Source organism: Heptranchias perlo, chromosome 18 (assembly GCF_035084215.1).
Source record: "Heptranchias perlo isolate sHepPer1 chromosome 18, sHepPer1.hap1, whole genome shotgun sequence".
Lineage (NCBI taxonomy): Eukaryota > Metazoa > Chordata > Chondrichthyes > Hexanchiformes > Hexanchidae > Heptranchias > Heptranchias perlo.
This window is the reverse complement of record NC_090342.1, coordinates 34,554,585-34,578,269: the sequence shown is the minus strand read 5'-3', so window position 1 is coordinate 34,578,269 and position 23,685 is coordinate 34,554,585. Positions and strand designations below refer to the sequence as shown.

At 43.9% G+C, this 23,685-nt stretch overlaps 1 protein-coding gene across 1 annotated transcript in view; it reads left to right on the top strand.

The window, feature by feature from the left end:
- The window catches only part of zgc:136858 (uncharacterized protein LOC678543 homolog), a 65,245-nt gene that overhangs the window by 11,693 nt on the left and 29,867 nt on the right, over positions 1 to 23,685 (top strand). Inside the window, 7 exon segments of the mRNA XM_068000088.1 lie at positions 3,019 to 3,125; positions 4,706 to 4,832; positions 6,029 to 6,149; positions 7,056 to 7,141; positions 9,673 to 9,803; positions 14,686 to 14,745; positions 19,374 to 19,440. Coding sequence (XP_067856189.1) covers positions 3,019 to 3,125; positions 4,706 to 4,832; positions 6,029 to 6,149; positions 7,056 to 7,141; positions 9,673 to 9,803; positions 14,686 to 14,745; positions 19,374 to 19,440 — 699 coding nt within the window.

Sequence of the window (23,685 nt, the reverse complement as noted above, 5' to 3'; positions counted from 1 at the left end):
ATACTCAATCCGGGAGAGAATGTTACAGTACTGTTATACTCAATCCGGGAGAGAATGTTACAGTACTGTTATACTCAATCCGGGAGAGAATGTTACAGTACGGTTATACTCAATCCGGGAGAGAATGTTACAGTACTGTTATACTCAATCCGGGAGAGAATGTTACAGTACGGTTATACTCAATCCGGGAGAGAATGTTACAGTACTGTTATACTCAATCCAGGAGAGAATGTTACAGTACTGTTATACTCAATCCGGGAGTGTTACAGTACGGTTATACTCAATCCGGGAGAGAATGTTACAGTACTGTTATACTCAATCCGGGAGAGATTGTTACAGTACTGTTATACTCAATCCGGGAGAGAATGTTACAGTACTGTTATACTCAATCCGGGAGAGAGTGTTACAGTAGTGTTATACTCAATCCGGGAGAGAATGTTACAGTACTGTTATACTCAATCCGGGAGTGTTACAGTACGGTTATACTCAATCCGGGAGAGAATGTTACAGTACTGTTATACTCAATCCGGGAGAGAATGTTACAGTACTGTTATACTCAATCCGGGAGTGTTACAGTACGGTTATACTCAATCCGGGAGAGAATGTTACAGTACTGTTATACTCAATCCGGGAGAGAATGTTACAGTACTGTTATACTCAATCCAGGAGAGAATGTTACAGTACTGTTATACTCAATCCGGGAGAGAATGTTACAGTACGGTTATACTCAATCCGGGAGAGAATGTTACAGTACTGTTATACTCAATCCGGGAGAGAATGTTACAGTACGGTTATACTCAATCCGGGAGAGAATGTTACAGTACTGTTATACTCAATCCGGGAGAGAATGTTACAGTACTGTTATACTCAATCCGGGAGAGAATGTTACAGTACTGTTATACTCAATCCGGGAGAGAATGTTACAGTACGGTTATACTCAATCCGGGAGAGAATGTTACAGTACTGTTATACTCAATCCAGGAGAGAATGTTACAGTACTGTTATACTCAATCCGGGAGTGTTACAGTACGGTTATACTCAATCCGGGAGAGAATGTTACAGTACTGTTATACTCAATCCGGGAGAGATTGTTACAGTACTGTTATACTCAATCCGGGAGAGAATGTTACAGTACTGTTATACTCAATCCGGGAGAGAGTGTTACAGTACTGTTATACTCAATCCGGGAGAGAATGTTACAGTACTGTTATACTCAATCCGGGAGTGTTACAGTACGGTTATACTCAATCCGGGAGAGAATGTTACAGTACTGTTATACTCAATCCGGGAGAGAATGTTACAGTACTGTTATACTCAATCCGGGAGTGTTACAGTACGGTTATACTCAATCCGGGAGAGAATGTTACAGTACTGTTATACTCAATCCGGGAGAGAACGTTACAGTACGGTTATACTCAATCCGGGAGAGAACGTTACAGTACTGTTATACTCAATCCGGGAGAGAATGTTACAGTACTGTTATACTCAATCCGGGAGAGAATGTTACAGTACTGTTATACTCAATCCGGGAGAGAGTGTTACAGTACTGTTACACTCAATCCGGGAGAGAATGTTACAGTACGGTTATACTCAATCCGGGAGACAGTGTTACAGTACTGTTATACTCAATCCGGGAGAGAGTGTTACAGTACGGTTATACTCAATCCGGGAGAGAGTGTTACAGTACTGTTATACTCAATCCGGGAGAGAGTGTTACAGTACTGTTATACTCAATCCGGGAGAGAATGTTACAGTACGGTTATACTCAATCCGGGAGAGAACGTTACAGTACTGTTATACTCAATCCGGGAGAGAGTGTTTCCGTTGCGTGTGCAAGTACTGTAAGGTTTGAAAATTTGGGACTGTTTGCATTAGCACAGAGTTTATTAGGAGATGATTTGATAGAGATGTTTAAAATTATGAAGGGATCGGACAGGATAGATAGAAATAGGATGTTTCCAGTGATGGGGCATCTCGAACAAAGGCACAAAGATACAAGATTAAATGTAAGAGATTTAGGACAAGGAGCGGGAGAAACTGTCTTCTTTTAAAAAGAAGGTTGTGAGGCAGTGGAATGCAGGACCGGAATTGGTGATTGAAGCAGAGACTATGTCAACATTAAAGAATGTTAGTTAGGTGGTTGAAGGAAAGGACGATAAAGGGATATGGAAATAGGGTTGGCACATGGGAAGAGGACAACTGCACACGCAGAGCATAATCATCAAAGTGACTGATTGGGCAGAATGTTTGTGTGTAGTTGTTTCTTTGTAATTTTTTAAATTTGTTCATGGGATGTGGGCGTCGCTGGCAAGGCCAGCATTTATTGCTCATCCCTAATTTCCCTTGAGAAGGTGGTGGTGAGCCGCCTTCTTGAACCGCTGCAGTCAGTGTGGTGAAGGTTCTCCCACAGTGCTGTTAGGCAGGGAGTTCCAGGATTTTGACCCAGCGACGATGAAGGAATGGCGATATATTTCCAAGTCGGGATAGTGTGTGACTTGGAGGGGAACGTGCAGGTGGTGTTGTTCCCATGTGCCTGCTGCCCTTGTCCTTCTAGTGGTAGATGTCGCGGGTTTGGGAGGTGCTGTCGAAGAAGCCTTGGCGAGTTGCTGCAGTGCATTCTGTTGATGGTACGCACTGCAGCCAAGGTGCGCCGATGGTGAAGGGAGTGAATGTTTAGGATGGTGGATATTCTATGTAATAATTGTGATATGGAACCTAGCTGGAAATTCTGGGGACTATGCTACCAATTGACCACTCATAGATACAACCACCATCTCCCTTTTAGAAATGTTATGTTAACAGCTGAAACACAGAGGTAAAAAACTACATATATTTTCCATCCCTTTGGGGAGCATCAGTACATAAGTAAGGAGACAAAGTATGTTAAATTTGCTTCACATAGTTCATTAATCAATCTTGTTAGAATTTGTTTCATACAATATCCCACAAGACTGTTGGTCCGGTGTCAGTGGAACTGCTCTGAACCTAACAGATGATACCGTTATTTTGTTTTTGCAGCATTGGATATAAGCGCAGATCTGACGGAGTTGGGACGCACCCCTGTTGCTGTGATTTCAGCAGGCATCAAATCCATCCTGGATATTGGACGAACATTGGAATACTTGGTATAGTGGCTGATAGATATTCATTTATAGAGACATAGGGCTCTATTTTGGCACCCGCTATCGGGTGCGTTCCTGGGGGGGGGGGGCTCCGAAAATCGGAGAATCCCGGCGCGGTACCGGAGCCCGCCCCGAACCCGCGCGCTTCCGGGTTCCCCGCTGACGCGCCGGCGTGCGCGCGCAGCCCCCCTTGGTGGGAATCCCGCAGGCAATTAAAGCCAGCGGGATGCCACCTGACAGTATTTATGTAGGTATTTCAGGTCATTAAGGGATTATGTAGGATTTTAGAACAAAGTGGGACTGTTTCCCACACTGGGGGAAACACTCCCAGGTCAAATGGACGTGTTGCAGCTGTCAGCCTGTGGCAGCTGCAAAGGTCCATTTGACAGGTGGGGGGGGGGTGGGGGGAGACCCTCACCCAGTGCAGGAGGCCACTCTGTCACTTGGGACAAAGTTTGGCCTCCACCACCCTCCTCCTGACAGTCAAAGTCACCCACCTGCACACTTACCCCGTGGTCCGGAGACATGTACCTACCTTGCGGACCCCCTCAGATGTACATCTTGCGGATGGGGGCCGCCGTAGCTGCAGTCATGACCTCCTCGGAGGGCGAACAGCATCACCAGCCTCGCCATCCACGCCGTCCACCTCTGATACGTGGAGCTCCACAACAGAGTGCTGTGACACATTCACCTGCACAGCAGGAGGGAGGGCTACCGCAGAGAGCGATGCGTCACAGAGGGCACTACCCTCACCACAGGGTCCACAGACCGGGGCTCAGCCTCCTGGACCTCTCTGAGCAGCAGTGCACACGGAGGCTCAGAGTCACTCGACATGTAGTCGTGGACATCTGCAGCCTCCTTCATGCCGAGCTGCTCCTGGCTGGCCCGAGGACCATCTTCTTACCTGTCGCTGTCAAAGTCACCACTGCCCTCAACAACTTCTCCTCTGCATCCTTCCAGGGTGCAACCGGGGACATCGCCGATGTCTCTCGGTCATCTGCGCAAAAGAGCCCTGCAAATACACCTACACCCATTCTGCAGTGACACAATGGGTGGCATCAGTTGTGGGTCCTCATAGTGATCCTCAGGAGCAGGCATTATTGCACGAGCCAGACAGGATTCGCGAAGACATGGCAGTAGTGGTGCCAATATAATATGTAATGTGAGTTGTTCAGAAATTCAATATAAGTAACACCCATGCCAAACCCTCCAATCACGCGGGAAACTGACTAATTTCACCGAGCGCGTTACCCACGCGCCCGATAGCCCCCCTGCCGAGAACCCGCAGCCCTGCTAACATCGGGCCCATAGTATCTCTTCATTGTTGACTTTGAATTCAGCCTAATCTGATGGGATGAACCACTTTTCTCTCCTTTGTGAAATAAGTTTGAATCAATCTGAAAACGGGTTCTGAGGGATGGTAAACCCACAACGCAAACTGCAAATAATTTCACACTATTTGGCACTGAATTATAATCTTACTCAGAGAGGCCTCAAGCATAGGTGGTGTGCAGCAAAGTTGCAGCAAACTGCTGTTATTTTGGGTAATATTCTCATTTAACACTCTGTTTTGGTTACTTTAGGAGACACATGGGGTATGTGTGGCCACATTTGGAAAGACATGTGACTTCCCAGCATTCTTTACTCCAAAAAGTGGCTTTCAAGCTCCTTATAATGTTATGGATGAAGAGGAAGCAGCCCAGCTTATTGGTAGGTTCAGTCCGCCCTGAGACTGCAGTATCATCAGATGGTACATTGTAAATTGTTCATGAAAATCTACACCACATCCGTTGGTTTCACAGCTGTGCCCAGAAGAGGTCAAGAAATGAATGTGTCATCATGGCAGTGATTACAACTGTTTGAATTCGGTGATTTAGATCCCAGGTGTTTAAATCTCTTCAGTTGGCTTAGTGGGTAAGTGCAAAGCCCAGTGTCACACTGATCCATATAGACTGTGAAAGTCCCAAGATCAGTCCCCCAGTTTGTACTGAGTTAACTATCTCAGCCAAAGCAGCAGTAAGGGTATTACAATTGGCCTCAGTGCACCTGGCTTAAGTAAGGAGGAAAAAGCCTGGGATTCCACTCCTGATCACAAATGCACGTGTGCGAATAGTATTGGGCTTCACTGTGTTACCTGCCACGGCGGAATAGCCTACCAACACCCAGTGTCAAAGTTCACACACGAAGAAAGGTCACTTGGGTGAGGCACCTGAAGGCTGCAAGCTTGAGTCAGTGCTTTCAGAAGAGGAGGTGAGAAAAGGGAAGAGAAATTCCTTCCTTTCGTACATTTATTGATGGCAGTGCGCTTACCAAGGGAGTATTTGTTGTACCGTGTGTGCTTCTACTGTTCTCCATCGATGGATAAATATCTGATTTCAGTTTAAACTGTCTTGAGATATCTTGTGTAAAAACATTGGAAATGGTTCAGTGATAAACAGGATGGATATCATCTCACAGGCTGGACAACAAGACTCTGGATAGAACTAGACAACATTTAATAACCAGGCATGTGTAAGTCGGGGAACAACTGTACCAGGGACTGTTTGGTTTGAGCTGCTCTTGAATTAGTTGAAACTTATGTAAACCCGGCTTGTCCATTATTGCCTTAAGATGACGAGTTTGCCGTGATACATAACAATTATATCTAAGCTGCAATTAGATAGGAATAGTGAAAGAAAAACATCTCCCAAGAGCTGCAAGTAATGGCAAACAAATGGAACAATTTTAATCTGAATTAGATGTTCAAACAGCCAGTTTACATATATCAGAGATTTTATAGCGTTTCAAGAGCCAGTGATTGCTTTTGCTGCTGTGACTTAATGCAGGACTGACAGATATAACCAGCCGGGAGAGCAACAAGTGACTGGGCAATAAAGTGAAAGTATTTGTTGTTTTTATTTTAACAGCCAATGCCCATAAGTTTGGCCAGGACAGCGGTGTGTTGATCGCAGTCCCCATTCCAGAGGAGCAGGCAGCATCAGGTCTGGTTATTGATAATGCAGTCCAGCAGGCTGTGGAAGAGGCACGGTAAGAAACACAAGAACAGTCTTGGTAACTAACACAGTGAGTAATGATATTTTGGGGGTGAATTTCCACAGCGATTTCTCCACGGAAAGACCTGAAAACTGGTGTAAGCAGTGTTTACTCCATTTGTCTAGGGTTTATACAGCTTTTCTGCCAAAGTTGCAAGTCAGGAAATTCATCCCCTAAGCCTCACCTTTGTGCACGTTTTCCAGCTGGGTCTGTTGTTAATCAATAAGCCAAGTGTGGATATGTTTGAGTGGTGGTCTCGCAGGGAAGGCTTAACCTGTCTGGGTTCATTGTTTGAGTCAGGAGGCTGCCTGTTCTTTGCAAAAAAAAAGCCATGCTGAATTCTTCCATCTTTTAGCATCTTCCCTCACAAAATAAAATGAATAGTACAAGTCGCACAATCAGCCTTACATTCCAAGATAGAGATCCTGCACTTGTACAAACAGTGTAATCATGGTCTAGAACAAAACCAGAACCGCTGGGAACACTCAGCAGGTCGGATAGTGTCCAAACTACATCCACTGGGGACACATGCAGCCCGCTAGACCAGCAGTCTGGCCCTCAAAACCCAGGCAACTCAGTTTTACATTTGTTTATACTTCTTATTCACTGGCTTGTCCTGTTTCAATTTTGTCAGCCTGCAGGTTTGGAAAAGGCTATTCGTCACGCTGTTGCCTCATTGGTGGAGAAATCCTAAATCAGAACGCCAGTATCTGTTAGTGTCAGCAACTTGAGAAATATGCTAATTAATGGGAACATGAATTTAAACTTTTATATGTGGCCCTTGAGGCTCCACAGTGCCTATCTGTTGTGGCCATGAAGACAAAGAGTTTGAACACCTCTGATTTAGAGGGGGACTGATCATGACCGGCTCAGTGACTTTTCTTCTTTTTCCTCCACTAGTGATAGAGGAATCCTGGGCAAGGCTGTTACTCCCTTCATTCTAGACAGAATTTATGAGCTCACCCAAGGAATTTCCTTGACTGCCAGTATCCTTCATATTTTGAACCATTTCCTTTAACAGCATATCTTACACATGATTCCTTTCATATAGACAAGAACATGAGCAGGTCCAGATATACAAATTGAAGGCTTTGTATGGTTGAGTGTGACGATCCGGATTCTTTCCCCTCAGTCTGGTTCAGTAAAAACTGAAGTCGAATACATTTTAAAGTTCAACACAACTTTAATAGCAGGGTTCTTAGTCTGCAGCATTGATTTGGACTCCTCATAGAGTCCCTCTATGCTGGCAGAGCAAGAACAAGAAACATACAGAAATCCACACGTTTTTATACAAATCAATAGGGTTGGAACATACTTAACGAGGGTCAACACCAATCATAAGCCGGGCATAGGTTGCCATGCGAGGTTACATTATTTCCGGCCAATCATAAATCGTCCATGTGCTGATCATGCTGCTGTTAGACATCAAAGGGGATACTTCCTCACCTTCCAACTTGGAATGTTCTTCCCTGTTCCTTATCTCCCAACCTGAAATGTCTTTCAACTTTGGCTAAGCTCGTTACCTATATTGATCTGCCATAAACATGGAGACATTCAGACCAGTCCTTGAATCACATCAAAGACTCTACATTGCTAAGACCATGCAAACCTGCTGACTACGCAAACATATGGCCCAGCAGGAGGCCAGGCCACCTGTACCAATCTCAGTTACTAACTAATTAACCCTTTCTAACCATTTTGCATTCTGCTTCTTTACCACGTAGGCATTTTAATATTTTACCGAAAACTGACCACGTAGGGATTCTCAAGTGCACCCCTAGACTTTTGCAGTCATCCCTTTAGGTACCATCTGTCAAGACGGTCACCTGGGAGGATCACAGGTGGTGTCAGAAACCCACATTGGATCAAAACACAATGAATTTGCAAAAATTGTTATAGATTGGAAGTGAAAGCATGAACACTCATTTGCTGGTCCAGCACACATTCACAGCATTTTGAGCTCTAGCAGCTGCAATAGCAGGATGGGGTTGACTTATCACAAGTTAACTTTAAAGAGAAATAGCAACTGTGTCATCTTCACAGTTCCTGAATAATTAAATATGGAACCTGAGCAGGTACCTGCTTGCATTATGCTGGGAAGGGGGGAGGAGAGGAGCAATACAAACAGGGACTCTGGGATTATGTAAGTGAGTTAGACTGTTTAACCTTTGTCAGTAACTTCCAAAATCTTAACTTCTGTCCCCCAGTATTTGAACCATTCACCTAAGTGACCAATTTGCCTGGGTCAACTTTGTCAATCCTTTTCAGTTTTGAAAACTCCAATTAAATCACCTCAAAGGCAACTCCTTTCCAAGGACACCAGTACTACTTCCTTGGAGGTTAAATTCCTGCTATTCAGAATTAGGTTTGTAGGTAAATCCCTATCGTGTCATGTAATTTAGAGGTTGGATTTCATCAATGTTTTCTTGTAATGAACAGAGGGAGACTTCCATCCCTTCATTTTAGGTTGGACCTGAGCCCAGGTCCCAGTGATGAAAGGATAATGTGCTTAACTACTGCACCAACTCGTCTTCCTAGATCCCCATCAACATGGGAACAAGAAACATGAACTAGGGGTACACAATGAAGTGGCACTATTTTCAAAAATACAGTTCCACTCAGAGCTATCAACAAGTTTTGCCCTTTATAAGGAAGCCAGTCTATCAGCAAAGAAAGCGAAGGAATGGAGTGTGATTATTGCCCAGTGAAAGTTTCTGGTTAGTATGAAGCTGTTATCAACTGGGCCGAACAAGTACTAGTATTCCTTTCAGAGGTATTTGACTGAAAATCAAAACTTTTAATCCTCTATAATTTATTGGTAACAGTGCATTTAGAATCTTGTGTGCAGTTTGGGACAACCAGCCTTCAAAGCGCCATTGATTCTTTAACCAAGGATCAAAGATGAGTGCCAGGAATGATTTCAGTCTTAAATTATGGTAAACTCAAAGAACCGAGTTTGCTTTTATTAGAAGAAATTTCAGAGCACAATATGATTTAGTCCTTTGAAATGATGAAAGGCGTAGATAGTGTAAGCATACTATTAAAATGAGGGCACAAGCACAAAATTAACAAGCTTTAAGTCAGATTCGAAGAGATTTTAGTTTTCCACTCAGAGTGGTGGATCGGTGAACAGACTCCCCACAAAAGCAGTTTGTGTTGTGTTGATTAACTCCTTCAAAATAAATAAATGATCCTCTGTGTCTGTCCTTAACTTTATAATCTTCATTCTCATTCTGAAACAAATACTCTGAATGCAACTAGTCAGAGCAGTAAGTGTGAGTTGTGAGGTTGGATCAGTATTGTGAAGTTTTATTTGATTATGGAGCTAGGGGAGAAATGTCACAAACCGTTCTCGGAGTTTCGCTTCTGGTTGCTCACCTCCCCGTGGAGGTGGAGTTGGGCAGGTCTATGATAGAATGATGGAGAGATTAGGTTTGATGTTCCATACTTTTCTGAACAATAAATTACCAGCAAGCACCAGCACTTGATTCACTTTTAATCCTTAACTCTGAAGAAGACATTTCTCTCATCAAGAACAATGCAAAAGTGGGCAGCCGCATAGCATGTGTTCTTGCCAGGCAGAATTACCACAACTACAGCAGTCTGTCACAACCACCAAGAGGAAAGCATGGTGCTCCTGCACAGCCAGTAAGTTACTGTCATAATTTGTCATTTTCTCTCAACAGTGCTTGTGTAATATAATTTCACAAAAATTACCCCGTCACTCCCATTAAAGCAAATTGATGTTAATATCCATTAACATACTCTGCAATTATCCTGGCCCATATGTAATGGAGAAATCCAACTTGTAACACTGAGTCTGTCTCCCTCCAGAATCAAGGGGAAGGCATCGTGCCTTCTTTCCATATGCATCCTGGGCAGAATGGTGAACGGTGACCTACTTGTTCTTTTGCAACTGTGCTTTAAGTCAAAAATTATGGTTTTATTTAATGAACCAGTAGTTCATTGATAGTCCTACTGCACAGCTCAAGATAGAAACTGGCCTCAGTTATGTCATGCGAATTGGATTGTACTGCCAGGAAAAGGCACTTTCAAGGTGGATGGGCTTTAACCTGGGTTTCTCCCACAACATTGAAGCAAATGTTTTGAAAGAATCCTGTCCTATGACTTGTATTTAAAGGAGGCAAGCATGATGCCTGCAGATGTTCTCCAATTATATTTTTAGTGAGATTGCTCAGACATCACGGCCAGGTGGTGCTGAGAGCCCATTTGTCCTGTGTGAGGAATTGTGACATTGAGCTCATTCCCATGATGTCCTCGTGTTGCGAGAAGGAGTCGTCCACGTGCTCATTCACAGGGAGGGAGGTAAAAATGAGAAGACGAATCAATCCCATTCACTTCCTTAGAGCCTGGAATAAACACTGCTGCTGCCAGTTATTACCGCAGGAGTAGGGTTCGGTAGCATAGTGGTTATGTTACTGGATTAGTAATCCAGAAGCCCGGACTAATAATCCGGAGTCATGAATTCCAATCCCGCCACGGCAGCTAGGGCATTTAAATTCAATTAATTAAATAAAAATCTGGAATTAAAATACTAGTATCAATAATGGTAGCCATGAAACTACCGGATTGTCGTAAAAGCCCATCTGGTTCACAATGCCCTTTAGGGAAGGAAACCTACCGTCCTTACCTGATCTGGCCTTTATGTGACTCCAGACCCACAGCAATGTGATTGATTCTTAATTGTCCTCTGAAATGGCCGAGCAAGCCACTCAGTTGTAAAATCTCACTTAAAAAAAAAAGTCATAACAAGAATAAAACCGGATGGACCACTAGACACCGGACACGACAAAGGCAAACCAAGCCCAGTCGACCCTACAAAGTCCCCCTCACTAACATCTGGGGACTTGTGCCAAAATTGGGAGAGCTGTCCCACAGACTAGTCAAGCAACAGCCTGACAGAATCATACCTTTCAGCCAATGTCCCAGACTCTTCCATTACCATCCCTGGGTATGTCCTGTCCCACCAGCAGGACAGACCCACCAGAGGTGGCGGTACAGTGATATACAGTCAGGAGGGAATGGCCCTGGGAGTCCTCAACATTGACTCTGGACCCCATGAAATCTCATGGCATCAGGTCAAACATGGACAAGGAAACCTCCTGCTGATTACCACCTACCACCCTCCCTCAGTTGATGAATCAGTCCTCCTCCATGTTGAACACCACTTGGAGGAAGCATTGAGGGGAACATGGGCACAGAATGTACTCTGGGTGGGGCACTTCAATGTCCATCACCAAGAGTGGCTCGGTACCACCACTACTGACCGAGTCCTGAAGGATATACCTGCCTGCGGCAGGTGGTGAGCGAACCAACACGAGGGAAAAACTTACTTGACCTCGTCCTCACCAATCTACCTGTTGCAAATGCATCTGTCCATGACAGCAGTGGTAGGAGTGACCACCGCACAGGCCTCGTGGAGACAAAGTCCCGTCTTCGTACTGAGGATACCATCCAACGTGTTGTGTGGCACTACCACTGTGCTAAATGGGATAGATTCAGAATAGATTTAGCAGCTCAAAACTGGGCATCCATGAGGCGCTGTAAGCCAGCAGCAGCAGAATTGTATTCGAGCACAATCTGTAACCTCATGGCCCGGCATATTCCTCACTCTACCATTACCAACAAGCCAGGGGATCAACCCTGGTTCAATGAGGAATGTAGAAGAGCATGCCAGGAGCAGCACCAGGCGTACCTAAAAATGAGGTGCCAACCTGGTGAAGCAACAACTCAGGACTACATGCATGCTAAACAGCGGAAGCAACATGCTATAGACAGAGCTAAGCGATTCCACAACCAACGGATCAGATCAAAGCTCTGCAGTCCTGCCACATCGAGTCGTGAATGGTGGTGGACAATTAAACAACTAACAGAAGGAGGAGGCTCTGCAAACATCCCCATCCTCAATGAAGGTGGAGTCCAGCACGTGAGTGCAAAAAACAAGACTGAAGCGTTTGCAACCATCTTCAGCCAGAAGTGCTGAGTGGATGATCCATCTCAGCCTCCTCCCAATATCCCCACCATCACAGAAGCCAGTCTTCAGCCAATTTGATTCACTCCACGTGATAGAAAGAAACGGCTGAGTGCACTGGATACAGCAAAGGCTATGGGCCCCGACAACATCCCGACCAAAGTGCTGAAGACTTGTGCTCCAGAACTAGCTGCGCCTCTAGCCAAGCTGTTCCAGTACAGCTACAACACTGGCATCTACCCGACAATGTGGAAAATTGCCCAGGTATGTCCTGTCCACAAAAAGCAGGACAAATCCAATCCGGCCATTTACCGCCCCATCAGTCTACTCTCAATCATCAGCAAAGTGATGGAAAGTGTTGTCGACAGTGCTATCAAGCGGCACATACTCAATAACCTGCTCACCGATGCTCAGTTTGGGTTCCGCCAGGACCACTCGGCTCCAGACTTCATTACAGCCTTGATCCAAACATGGACAAAAGAGCTGAATTCCAGAGATGAGGTGAGAGTGACTGCCCTTGACATCAAGGCAGCATTTGATCAAGTGTGGCACCAAGGAGCCCTAGTAAAATTGAAGTCAATGGGAATCAGGGGGAAAACTCTCCAGTGGCTGGAGTCATATCTAGCACAAAGGAAGATGATAGTGGTTGTTGGAGGCCAATCATCTCAGCCCCAAGGCATTGCTGCAGGAGTTCCTCAGGGCAGTGTCCTAGGCCCAACCATCTTCAGCTGCTTCATCAATGACGTTCCCTCCATCATAAGGTCAGAAATGGGGATGTTCACTGATGATTGTACAGTGTTCAGTTCCATTCACAACCCCTCAAATAATGAAGCAGTCCGAGCCCGCATGCAGCAAGACCTGGACAACATCCAGGCTTGGGCTGATAAGTGACAAGTAACATTCGCGCCAGACAAGTGCCAGGCAACGACCATCTCCAACTAGAGAGAGTCTAATCACCTCCCCTTGACATTCAACGGCATTACCATCGCCGAATCCCCCACCATCAACATCCTGGGGGTCACCATTGACCAAAAACTTAACTGGACCAGCCACATAAATACCATGGCTACAAGAGCAAGTCAGAGGCTGGGTGTTCTGCAGCAAGTGACTCACCTCCTGACTCCCCAAAGCCTTTCCACCATCCACAAGGCACAAGTCAGGAGAGTGATGGAATACTCTCCACTTGCCTGGATGAGGGCAGCTCCAACAACACTCAAGAAGCTCGACACCGTCCAGGACAAAGCAGCCCGCTTGATTGGCACCCCATCCACCACCCTAAACATTCACTCCCTTCACCACCGGCAGACAGTGGCTGCAGTGTGTACCATCCACAGGATGCACTGCAGTAACTCACCAAGGCTTCTTTGACAGCACCTCCCAAACCCGCGACATCTACCACCTAGAAGGACAAGAGCAGCAGGTACATGGGAACAACACCACCTGCACGTTCCCCTCCCAAGTCACACACCATCCCAACTTGGAAATATGTCGCCATTCCTTCATTGTCGCTGGGTCAAAATCCTGGAACTCCCTTCCTGACAGCACTGTGGGAGAAACTTCACCACACGGACAGCAGCAGTTCAAGAAGGTAGCTCACCACCACCTTCTCAAGGGCAATTAGGGATGGGCAATAAATCCTGGCCTCGCCAGCGACGCCCACATCCCATGAACGAATATTTTTTTAAATCTGCATTTTCTGTTTTTTCAGAGCTACACTGGTAGAGGAATGGGAGAAGATCACGTCCCAGCTCTCCCAGCCGCAGATAGTGCAGGGAGATCGGGGCGTTGGGGGGGAATCTTACCCTCATATATATCCCCAATGTACCAAATGGCAAAACCCCAAGATATTAAATCATCTTTAATATACACAAGAGTGTTATTCAATGGTAAATCAGAGTATTTTCAAAACCTCTCAGCAGACCCGATTATATTCAGAATTATAAAAGTCGACCCTCCCTCCTCACAGAGGGGCACAGAAAAAATTCAGTGGTGCACTAATGGACTCTGAGAGCAAGTCTAGATTGCAATACCTCTGGAAAGGTAGCTAGTGCTACTCTGTAACTAACTATTATAAAAAGATAAGCCATTTTTAGGAGTGTATTCAAGGCAGTAAATCATCCAGGATTCGAAGGACCAGTTAAACTGCTCTCACTTCCAGCATTTGAATCCGTAAAGTGCACTGTGGCCTGGTAACATATTTCCATTTCTCATTTAGCCTCTGGTCTGGAACAGAAATCCTACCAGTTCTCATTCTTTAAGTAACCACATGTGGGTGGAAAGGAGAGTGGGTATTTTTGCTGTTTTTGTATAGAGAGTAAAAGAAATCCCTAAAATGTTGAGTTTCTCGGATGGTTTCTTCTGCTGATTTGGTGCTGTTTACTGTTGCTGCTACAATCAATGTAATGTCAGATAAAAATACAGCTCCTATTAAACTGACACCTGACAGCAGTTGTACTTAACTAAGTCCTTTGTGCCTGAGTGCGTTAATCCATAATCCTCCCGACTGATCACCTATACCAATTTTTTGTGCTTCCACAGGTCGTGATTGGCGGCTCCAATGTTGATTTTATTGCAAAGGCGAAACAAGACAATATGATGGTACGTGAACACGGCAATAAAAGTGTGTGAAGATTGAACAAACTGCAGCTGATCTACTTGCCTCTGCTCCCATTTCTGCCATCGGCACTTTTTGAATCCAATGATCCTACCTAAAGTTTAGCTCTTTAAATCCTATCGCCCATTAAGGTTTTTTTTTAAATGGTCATATTGGTCTTTTTAAGATAATTTTCTCCTCTTCCTCTTTTCTCAGTGTATGTACTATGTGAGGTCAGCCTGTTTTCCCAATGCCACTTTGAAAAAAGCAGCCAACTGTTCCTGAGGGCAAATCCTCCTGTTCTTTTCTTAACTCCAGAGAAGTGCCTGAATTCTGCTCAACTCCTTTCCTTGATGAAACCACAAATTGTTATTTCAATGTGTGGGGAATCGCCGACATGCCACACTCAATGGGACATTACAGTGGCACATTGCAATAGAAAATGGCCCATTGATGGGCCTCCACCCAATATATATATATATATATATATATATTGCATTTTGGGATTAGTTTCATCATTCATTAAGAACCAGAAAATCTAATTACTTTACCAAAATAAAACAAAGTCACAGCCTAGAGCAGTTGAATTACCCCAAATCCACCACAATATTCTCGGCATCAAACAAAAACGTTTAAAAATTTATAGTTTTGAGTGATTGAAATCCTGATTAGCTGAACCTAATCTTGATGTTTTTAAAAGAGAAACTGCAAAAATGTTTTTTGCTGCCCAGCTCCAGTCCAGTTCTACGGAGAGTTTACATCCACCCTGTGAATCTCTGACCAAGGCTCAAACAACTGGATTACTTTGGATGTGTAGTCAGTGTTATGTAAGCAAAATTAACAATAGGGGAAAGGTTCAAGGTGTAATAGTGAGCTCGTGTAAGGCAGTGATTTATCCTTATCTGGAGTACAATGCTGGATAAAATTGTGACTATTTAGAAATGCATAGATTAATCACAGACTTGATTACTGACTGACTTGTTAAGTGCAAGTCCTATTTGACAAATTTAATAAGAGGTTTTTTTGAAGAAGTCATTGATTGGATAGATAAAGGGAATGTAGTAGATGTAGTGTATTCAGATTTCAGAAGTTGTTCATTAAGGTGTTTCACAAGAGGCTGTTAGAAAAATTCAGGTGTATGGTATGAGGAAATATAGCAGCATGGACAGAAAGTTGGTTAAAGGACAGGAAACAAACAGGTAAATGGGTGTTTGTTCGAATTGGAGACGGGTCAGTGCTGGGTCCACTTTTGTTCTCAGTATATTTAGATGATTTGGACTTGGGTATCAGGAACACAATTTTTAAATTGCTGATGACCAAAGTAGGAGACCTGGCAAATAGCAAGGAGGACAGACATGTTAACGGATCGGGCAGACAGGTGGCAGATGCAATTTAATGTGGGTGAATGTGAGGTAATATTTTCATAAGAAAAACAAGGAATGGGAGTGTGCACTCAATGGAAAGATGTTGAACAGAGACCTAGGGGTTTAAATACATAATTCCCTTAAAGTGCAAGTACAGGAAAATAAACCCATAAAAATAGCCAACAGCATTCTGAGTTTTACAAATTAGAGTAATGAAGCTATAATACATTTATTTGTCCAAAACAGTGGGTAGGCCACACTTGGAGTACTGTATGCAGTTTTGGGCGCCCCATTATGGGAAAGATATTCAAGGCATAGCGTGGATTCACCAGGATAATTCCAATAATGGAAAACTATAGTTATAAGGAGAGACTTGAAATGCTAGGAATATTTCCACTGGAGTGGAGAAAGCCACGAGGAGATTTAACGGAGATTCTTTTAAATTATGAAGGAGTTAGTGATTGAAGCCGAGAATACTTCAACATTTGAGAATAGATTCGAAAGGTGGTTGAAGGAAAAAGGGATATGAGAGCGGGCAGGCTAACGGACTTGTATGAAATACAGTACTGAGAAGTGCGGCACTGTTAGCTGCCAGCTTTTGGATGAAACATTAAACCAAGGACCTGTCTGCCCTCTCAGGCGAATGCAAAAGAACCCATGACACTATTTGAAGATGAGCAGGGGCGTTCTCCCCAGGGTCCTGGCCAGCGAATATCCCTCAACCCACATCTAAAAACAGATTATCTGGTCATTGATCTCATTGCTGTTTGTAGGACCTTGCTGGGCGCAAATTGGCTGCTGCATTTCCTACATTACAACAGTGATTACACTTCAAAAGTACTTAATTGGTTGTGAAGCAGTTTGGGATGTTGTGTGGTTGTGGAAAGCCCAATACAAATGTTCTTTCTCTCTACATTGAGTGGAGGTAAGATGACTCCCAACAAGGAGGGAGGGAACTGCTTCTTTCTGCCTCTGGAGGTCTGACTCAGAGCAGTGGAGGCTAAGGCCTGGGAGCCTAGTCAAAGAGGAGGGGAAAACCTGGAGCCTCAATTCCCTGAGGGAAAGAATGGTCACAGGGCTCCTGGCTACCTTCTGACACCTTTATCCTTTCCCTTATACTAAACCGCATGCTGCTGGAGTCACATGGATTTCAGTACCACAAAAACTCCTTGTACCTCTTTCCCCCCCTCCCCCACAATAAATTTGGATTAAGATATAAATGTTTCTGACACACTACACGGCTTTGAGTAGACATTCAAATTCAGAACCAAAAGGAGAATAGCTGCATTCTAAGCTGAGTTTCTCTGTCCACAGCACTGCAGGACCCAGTGCACTCATCAGAGGGTCTGAGCTGGTGATTCTCAATCGTTTATTCACATTTTAAAATGCAGTACCTCCTTTAATAGGAGTATATCCAGCTCTGACTAAAGTGCTGCTATAATCACTCTGGCCACTTGACGGCCCTGTTTCCTGACAATACCCGTGTGGAATAATTATTTTTAATCCCATGTTCTTCTTGTGACCTGGGAGGAGTTAAGTCCAGCAGGAATGAAGACTTATTTCTTTCATCTGATATTCCGGGTGAATCAGCGATCATTGAGCAGCATACTTGTGCTGACCGTGTTCACCAGTACCAAGGCATCAAACAATTGGAAACATCTAACTTAGGACGCGGGTGTCTCTCACAGTGAGCTCCTGATCTGACACCGTGAGGAGGGGTCAGGCACTTCCCCACAGGGATGGAGGAAAAAAACAAAAATCAGACAGAAGTTGGCCAGTTACAGAACAACACTGGGAGAGGAGCAGAGTGCAGGCTCACTCAGTCATTCATCGAGAGGGGGAAGAGATCGCAAGGGAAATAGCCATGACTAAAATATAGTTTCGAAAGCAAATTTTAAAAAAGTTATTTTAATTTTGTTAAATAATGGTTTCAAAGTGATAAAGCACAAAAGGTATTAATGCAATAAAAAAAAGGTTGACTTGTAAGGTTAATCAATATTACTTCTGTTTCAACTCATTTGTAATAAGTCCTTCTGGTCACATTGTTGGTACAGAGCTGCTGGTGCTCTAAAATCTCATTTTTATCTTCATACCATGATCCAGCTATGTCACTATCCTCAGGATATGAAGGCACTGTAGACAGCATTCGCTGTCCAGAAGATCTGTCCAAATATTAAGGCGGTATCCACCATTATTACAGTAGTTGCATGTCGAAGATGCAAGGCAATAAGCACTGCTGATTCCAGCATTGCAAAATAACCTGACGTGCTGAGCAGTACCAGCTCCTTCACCAATACAGCCTGTCCTGCTCTCCAATACCAAAGTCTATATGATCCAAACAACCTTTTTCACCCTGTTACCACTTTCTTGACTCTCTACACAGCCTGTCCCACCAATTCTGCCTATTCCACTCTCTAGTACCAACCCCTCCATTTCCTACACAACCTGCCCTGCTCTCCAAGGCCGATTCCTGAATTCTCTGGGCAGTCTGTGGCTCTCTCCAGTAACAAATTATCCAAACCCTACTCAATGTGTCCTGCTCTCCACTACCAGCTGCTTCATCAAATACAAATGCCATTCTGTGTTATTTATGTTCATGCACAGCCCCTTTCTTGTGGAGGAACAATTGAATAGAAAAGAAAGATTTTGCATCCTAGAATACAGATTAGGCCACTCAAATAGGCCAGGTGTCTGGTTACAATGCTGTGCCATTACACGATTAGTATTAATGCCGCAATGAATTAATTTTCACACTGGCAGAGACATTTACATATGAGCAGCTTACACTATTTATGTCACCACAAAGTAACAATGAGAGAGAAAGAACTTGTATTTATATAGCACCTTTCATAACCTCAAGATGTCCAAAGCGCCTTACAGCCAATTAAGTACTTTTGAAGTCACATATAATGTAGGCAAACACAATGAGATAATCTGCTATGGTGGTGTTGGTTGAGAACTCCCTTGCTCTTATTCAAATACTGTTGTGGGATCTTTTATGTCTTCCTGAGAGGGCAGATAGGGTCTTAATTTAACATCTCATCCGAAAAACAGTACTTCCAACAGTGAAGCACTCCCTCAGTACTGCACGGATGTATCAGCCTAGACTATGTGCTCAACTATGTGGAGTGGGTCTTGAACCCATGACCTTCTAACTCAAAGGCAAGAGTGCTACCACTGAGCCAAGTCTGACACCTAAACAAAAACCATGGGCTTTGGTATGATGTCTGTCATTGCAAAGTAAATTGCTTGTTGTTTCTATATTGTAGTTTGGCGGACCCACAAACCGTGGCACCGTACGTCAGTCAATAGGGGGAGTTGGCAGAAACCTCGCAGGTACGGAGATTTGTCATCTGTTTGTCTTTTAGGATTGAGATATGGGAGAATAATTAAATAGAAGATGTACAACAACCAGCTGGAAATCATTTCTCCATGCTCCTGCGGTAATGTTATCAAAGACAGTAACGCTTTTGTCACCAGCATTTGATGACCTCACCCATCAGATGCTGTACAAGTTCCTACAAACAATAAATGAGATCAACAGCAGATCATCTGTTTTTGGTGGTGTTGGTTGAGGAAGGAATATTGACCAGGACACTGGGAGATTGATGCTGCTCTTCTTCGAATAGTGCCGTAAGATCTTTTACATCCACCTGTTCAGCGGATGGGGCCTCAGTTTAACTTCTCATCTGAAAGACGGCACCTCCGACAATGCAGCACTCCCTCGGAACTGCACTGTTGTGTCAGCCTAGATTATGTGCTCAAGTTCATAGTGGGGTCAAGTCTGATTCAGAGATGAATTCATTTAGCCTTTTTGAATATATTTTGTACCTGTCCATGACATTTTAATGATCTATGTACATGGACCCCTAAGTTTCTTTGGACCTCCACTGTTTTGAGCTTTTCACCATTTAGAAAGTTCTCTGATCTATTCCGTTTGTCAATGGAATAAGCATGCTTTAAGATTGTAACTGAGCTGTTTCAAATTTCTTATTGCCTCAATATTAGAGCTACTGGCCTGAGATGACGCAAGCAGACTATCTCGCTTTTTGTTCTGTGTATAGTTTTTTAAATAATTCATTTTATTCCATTTTCTCTCTGCAGTACACACCTTCCCTGACTGGGAGGATTTGCTGGACTTGTACCCACCCTTCTGCCATTACCACTGTAATCAGCCACTAGGAGGTGCTGAAAGGTGCCCGGGGTGATTGGTCCTTTAGATTTCCTTTATTTCTGTGGAAGTGCCCAGTCAATGCTCCATACCTCTCCATAGTATCACCACTGAGACCAGGAGCTCACCATGTGAGAATGCCCTGTGTGAACCCACATTTGTGACCTGGCTTTTAGTGTTTCAATGCGGGCAAGTACCTGTAGCTCTATGATTAAGGCAATAAGAAATTTGAAACAGCTCGGTTACATTCTTAAAGCATGCTTATTCCATTGACAAACGGAATAGATCATTTCTAAATGGTGAAAAGTTCAAAACAGTGGAGGTCCAAAGAGACTTAGGGGTCCATGTACATAGATCATTAAAATGTCATGGACAGGTACAAAATATAATCAAAAAGGCTAATAGAATGCTGGCCTTTATATCTAGAGGACTAGAATACAAGGGGGTAGAAGTTATGCTACAGCTATACAAAGCCCTGGTTAGACCACACCTGGAGGAGTGTGTGCAGTTCTGGGCACCACACCTTAGGAAGAATATATTGCCTTGGAGGGAGTGCAGCGTAGATTTACTAGAATTATACCTGGACTCCAAGGGTTAAATTATGAGGAGAAATTACAAAACGTAGGGTTGTATTCCCTGGAATTTAGAAGATTAAGAGGTGATTTGATCGAAGTTTTCAAGATATTAAGAGGAACTGATAGGGTAGATAGAGAGAAACTATTTCTGCTGCTTGGGGAGCCGAGGACTAGGGGACATAGACTAAAAATTAGAGCCAGGACTTTCATAGAATAGAATCATAGAATGGTTACAGCACGGAAGGAGGCCATTCAACCCGTTGAGTCCGTGCTGGCTCTCTGCAAGAGCAATCCAGCTAGTCCCACTTCCCCACCCTATCCCCATAGCCCTGCAAATTCTTTTCCTTCAAGTACTTATCCAATTCCCTTTTGAAAGCCACGACTGAATCTGCCTTCACCATACCCTTAGGCAGTGCTTTCCAGATCACAACCACTGCGTAAAAAAGTTTTTTCTCATGTCGCCTTTGGTTCTTTTGCCCATCACCTTAAATCTATGTCCTCTGGTTCTTGACTCCTCCGCCAATGGGAACAGTTTCTCTCTATTTACTCTGACCAGAATACCTCCATCAAATCTCCTCTCAACCTTCTTTTTTCCCAAGGAGAACAACCCCAGCTTCTGCAGTCTATGCACGTAACTAAAGTCCCTCATCCCTGGAATCATTCTAGTAAATCTCTTCCACACCCTCTCTAAGGCCTTCACATCTTTCCTAAAGTGCAGTGCCCAGAATTGGACACAATACTCCAGTTGTGGCCAAACCAGTGTTTCATAAAGGTTCATCATAACCTCCTTGCTTTTGTACTCTATGCCTCTATTTATAAAGCCCAGGATCCCGTATGCTTTTTAACCGCTTTCTCAACGTGCCCTGCCACCTTCAACAATTTGTGCACATATACCCCCAGATCTCTCTGTTCCTGCACCCCTTTTAGAACTGTACCCTTTAGTTTATATTGCCTCTCCTGATTCTTCCTACCAAAATGTATCTCTTCACACATTTCTGCGTTGAATTTCATCTGCCATGTTTCTGCCCATTCCACCAGCCTGTCTATGTCCTCTTGAATTCTATCACTATCCTCCTCACTGTTCACTACCCTTCCAAGTTTTGTGTCATCTGCAAATTTTGAAATTGTGCCCTGTACACCCAAGTCCAAGTCATTAATACATATCAAAAAAAGCAATGGTCCTAGTACCGACCCTGGGGAATACCACTGTCTACCTCTCTCCAGTCTGAAAAACAACCGTTCACCACTACTTTCTGTTTCCTGTCACTTAGCCAATTTCGTATCCATGCTGCCACTGCCCCCTTTATTCCATGGGCTTCAACTTTGATGACAAGCCTATTATGCGGCACTGTATCAAAACGCCTTTTGGAAGTCCAAATACACCACATCAACCGCATTGCCCTCATCGACCCTCTCTGTTACCTGATCAAAAAACTCAATCACGTTGATTAAACACAATTTGCCTTTAATAAATCAGTGCTGGCTTTCCTTTATTAACCTACACTTGTCCAAGTGACTGTTAATTTTGCCCCAGATTATCATTTCTAAAAGTTTCCCCTCTACCAAGGTTAAACTGACTGGCCTATAGTTGCTGGGTTTATCCTTACACCCTTTTCTAAACAAGGGTGTAACATTTGCATTTCTCCAGTCCTCTGGCACCACCCCTGTATCTAAGGGTGATTGGAAGATTACGGCCAATACCTCCGCAATTTCTACCCTTGCTTCCCTCAGCAACCTAGGATGCATCCCATCTGGACTGGGTGACTTAGCTACTTTATGTACAGCTAGCCTTTCTAGTACCTCCTCTTTATCAATTTTTAGCCCATCCAGTATCTCAACTATCTCTTCACTTACTGTGATTTTGGCAGCATCTTCTTCCTTGGTAAAGACAGATGCAAAGTACTCATTTACCTCAGCCATGCCCTCTGCCTCCATAAGTAGATCTCCTTTTTGGTCCCTAATCGGTCCCACCCCTCCTCTCACTACCTGTTTACTGTTTACATGCCTATAGAAGACTTTGGATTCCCTTTTATGTGAGCCACCAGTCTATTCTCATACTCCCTCCTTGCCCCTCTTATTTCTTTTCTCGCCTCCCCTCTGAACTTTCTGCATTCAACCTGGTTCTCACTTGTATTATCAACCTGACATCTGTCGTATGTCCCTTTTTTCTGCTTCATCTTACTCTCTACCTCAGGAGTGAAGTTAGGAAACACTTCTACACGCAAAGAGTGGTAGAAGTTTGGAAATCTCTTCCGCAAACAGCAGTTGATTCTAGCTCAATTGTTAATTTTACATCTGAGATTGATAGATTTTTGTTAACCAAGGTATTAAACGATATGGGCCAAGGTGGGTATATGGAGTTAGGTCACAGATCAGCCATGAATGGCGGAACAGGCTCGAGGGACTAAATGGCCCACTCCTGTTCCTAAATACATTAGCTTATTCTGGTACAGCGATAACCACAGGCAGCACTGAGATTAAAAAATGGCAGATATCAAGAGAGCGAGCAGGGTCGCTAGGTTGAGCAATTTGAGTGGTTCATTGATGCGAGTCGCCTGTGATGCAACAAAAAACATTACACAACTGGCATGTTTTACATTTATATTGATTTGTTTTCTTTAAAATAAACATTTGCCTATCCGTACTTTTTATAGTGGCATTGTCTTCTGGTTGGGATTACTTTATGTTGATGTGAGTGTTAGGAATCGCTGCAGTGAAAAACTCCAGCACGTCAGATTCATGGTTTACTCCATTTTTTTCAGTTTGTACTTTTTTCCCACACATTGCACTGTTTTTCCTCAAAGGACAGTTTGTAAACATTTAAAGGGCACACAC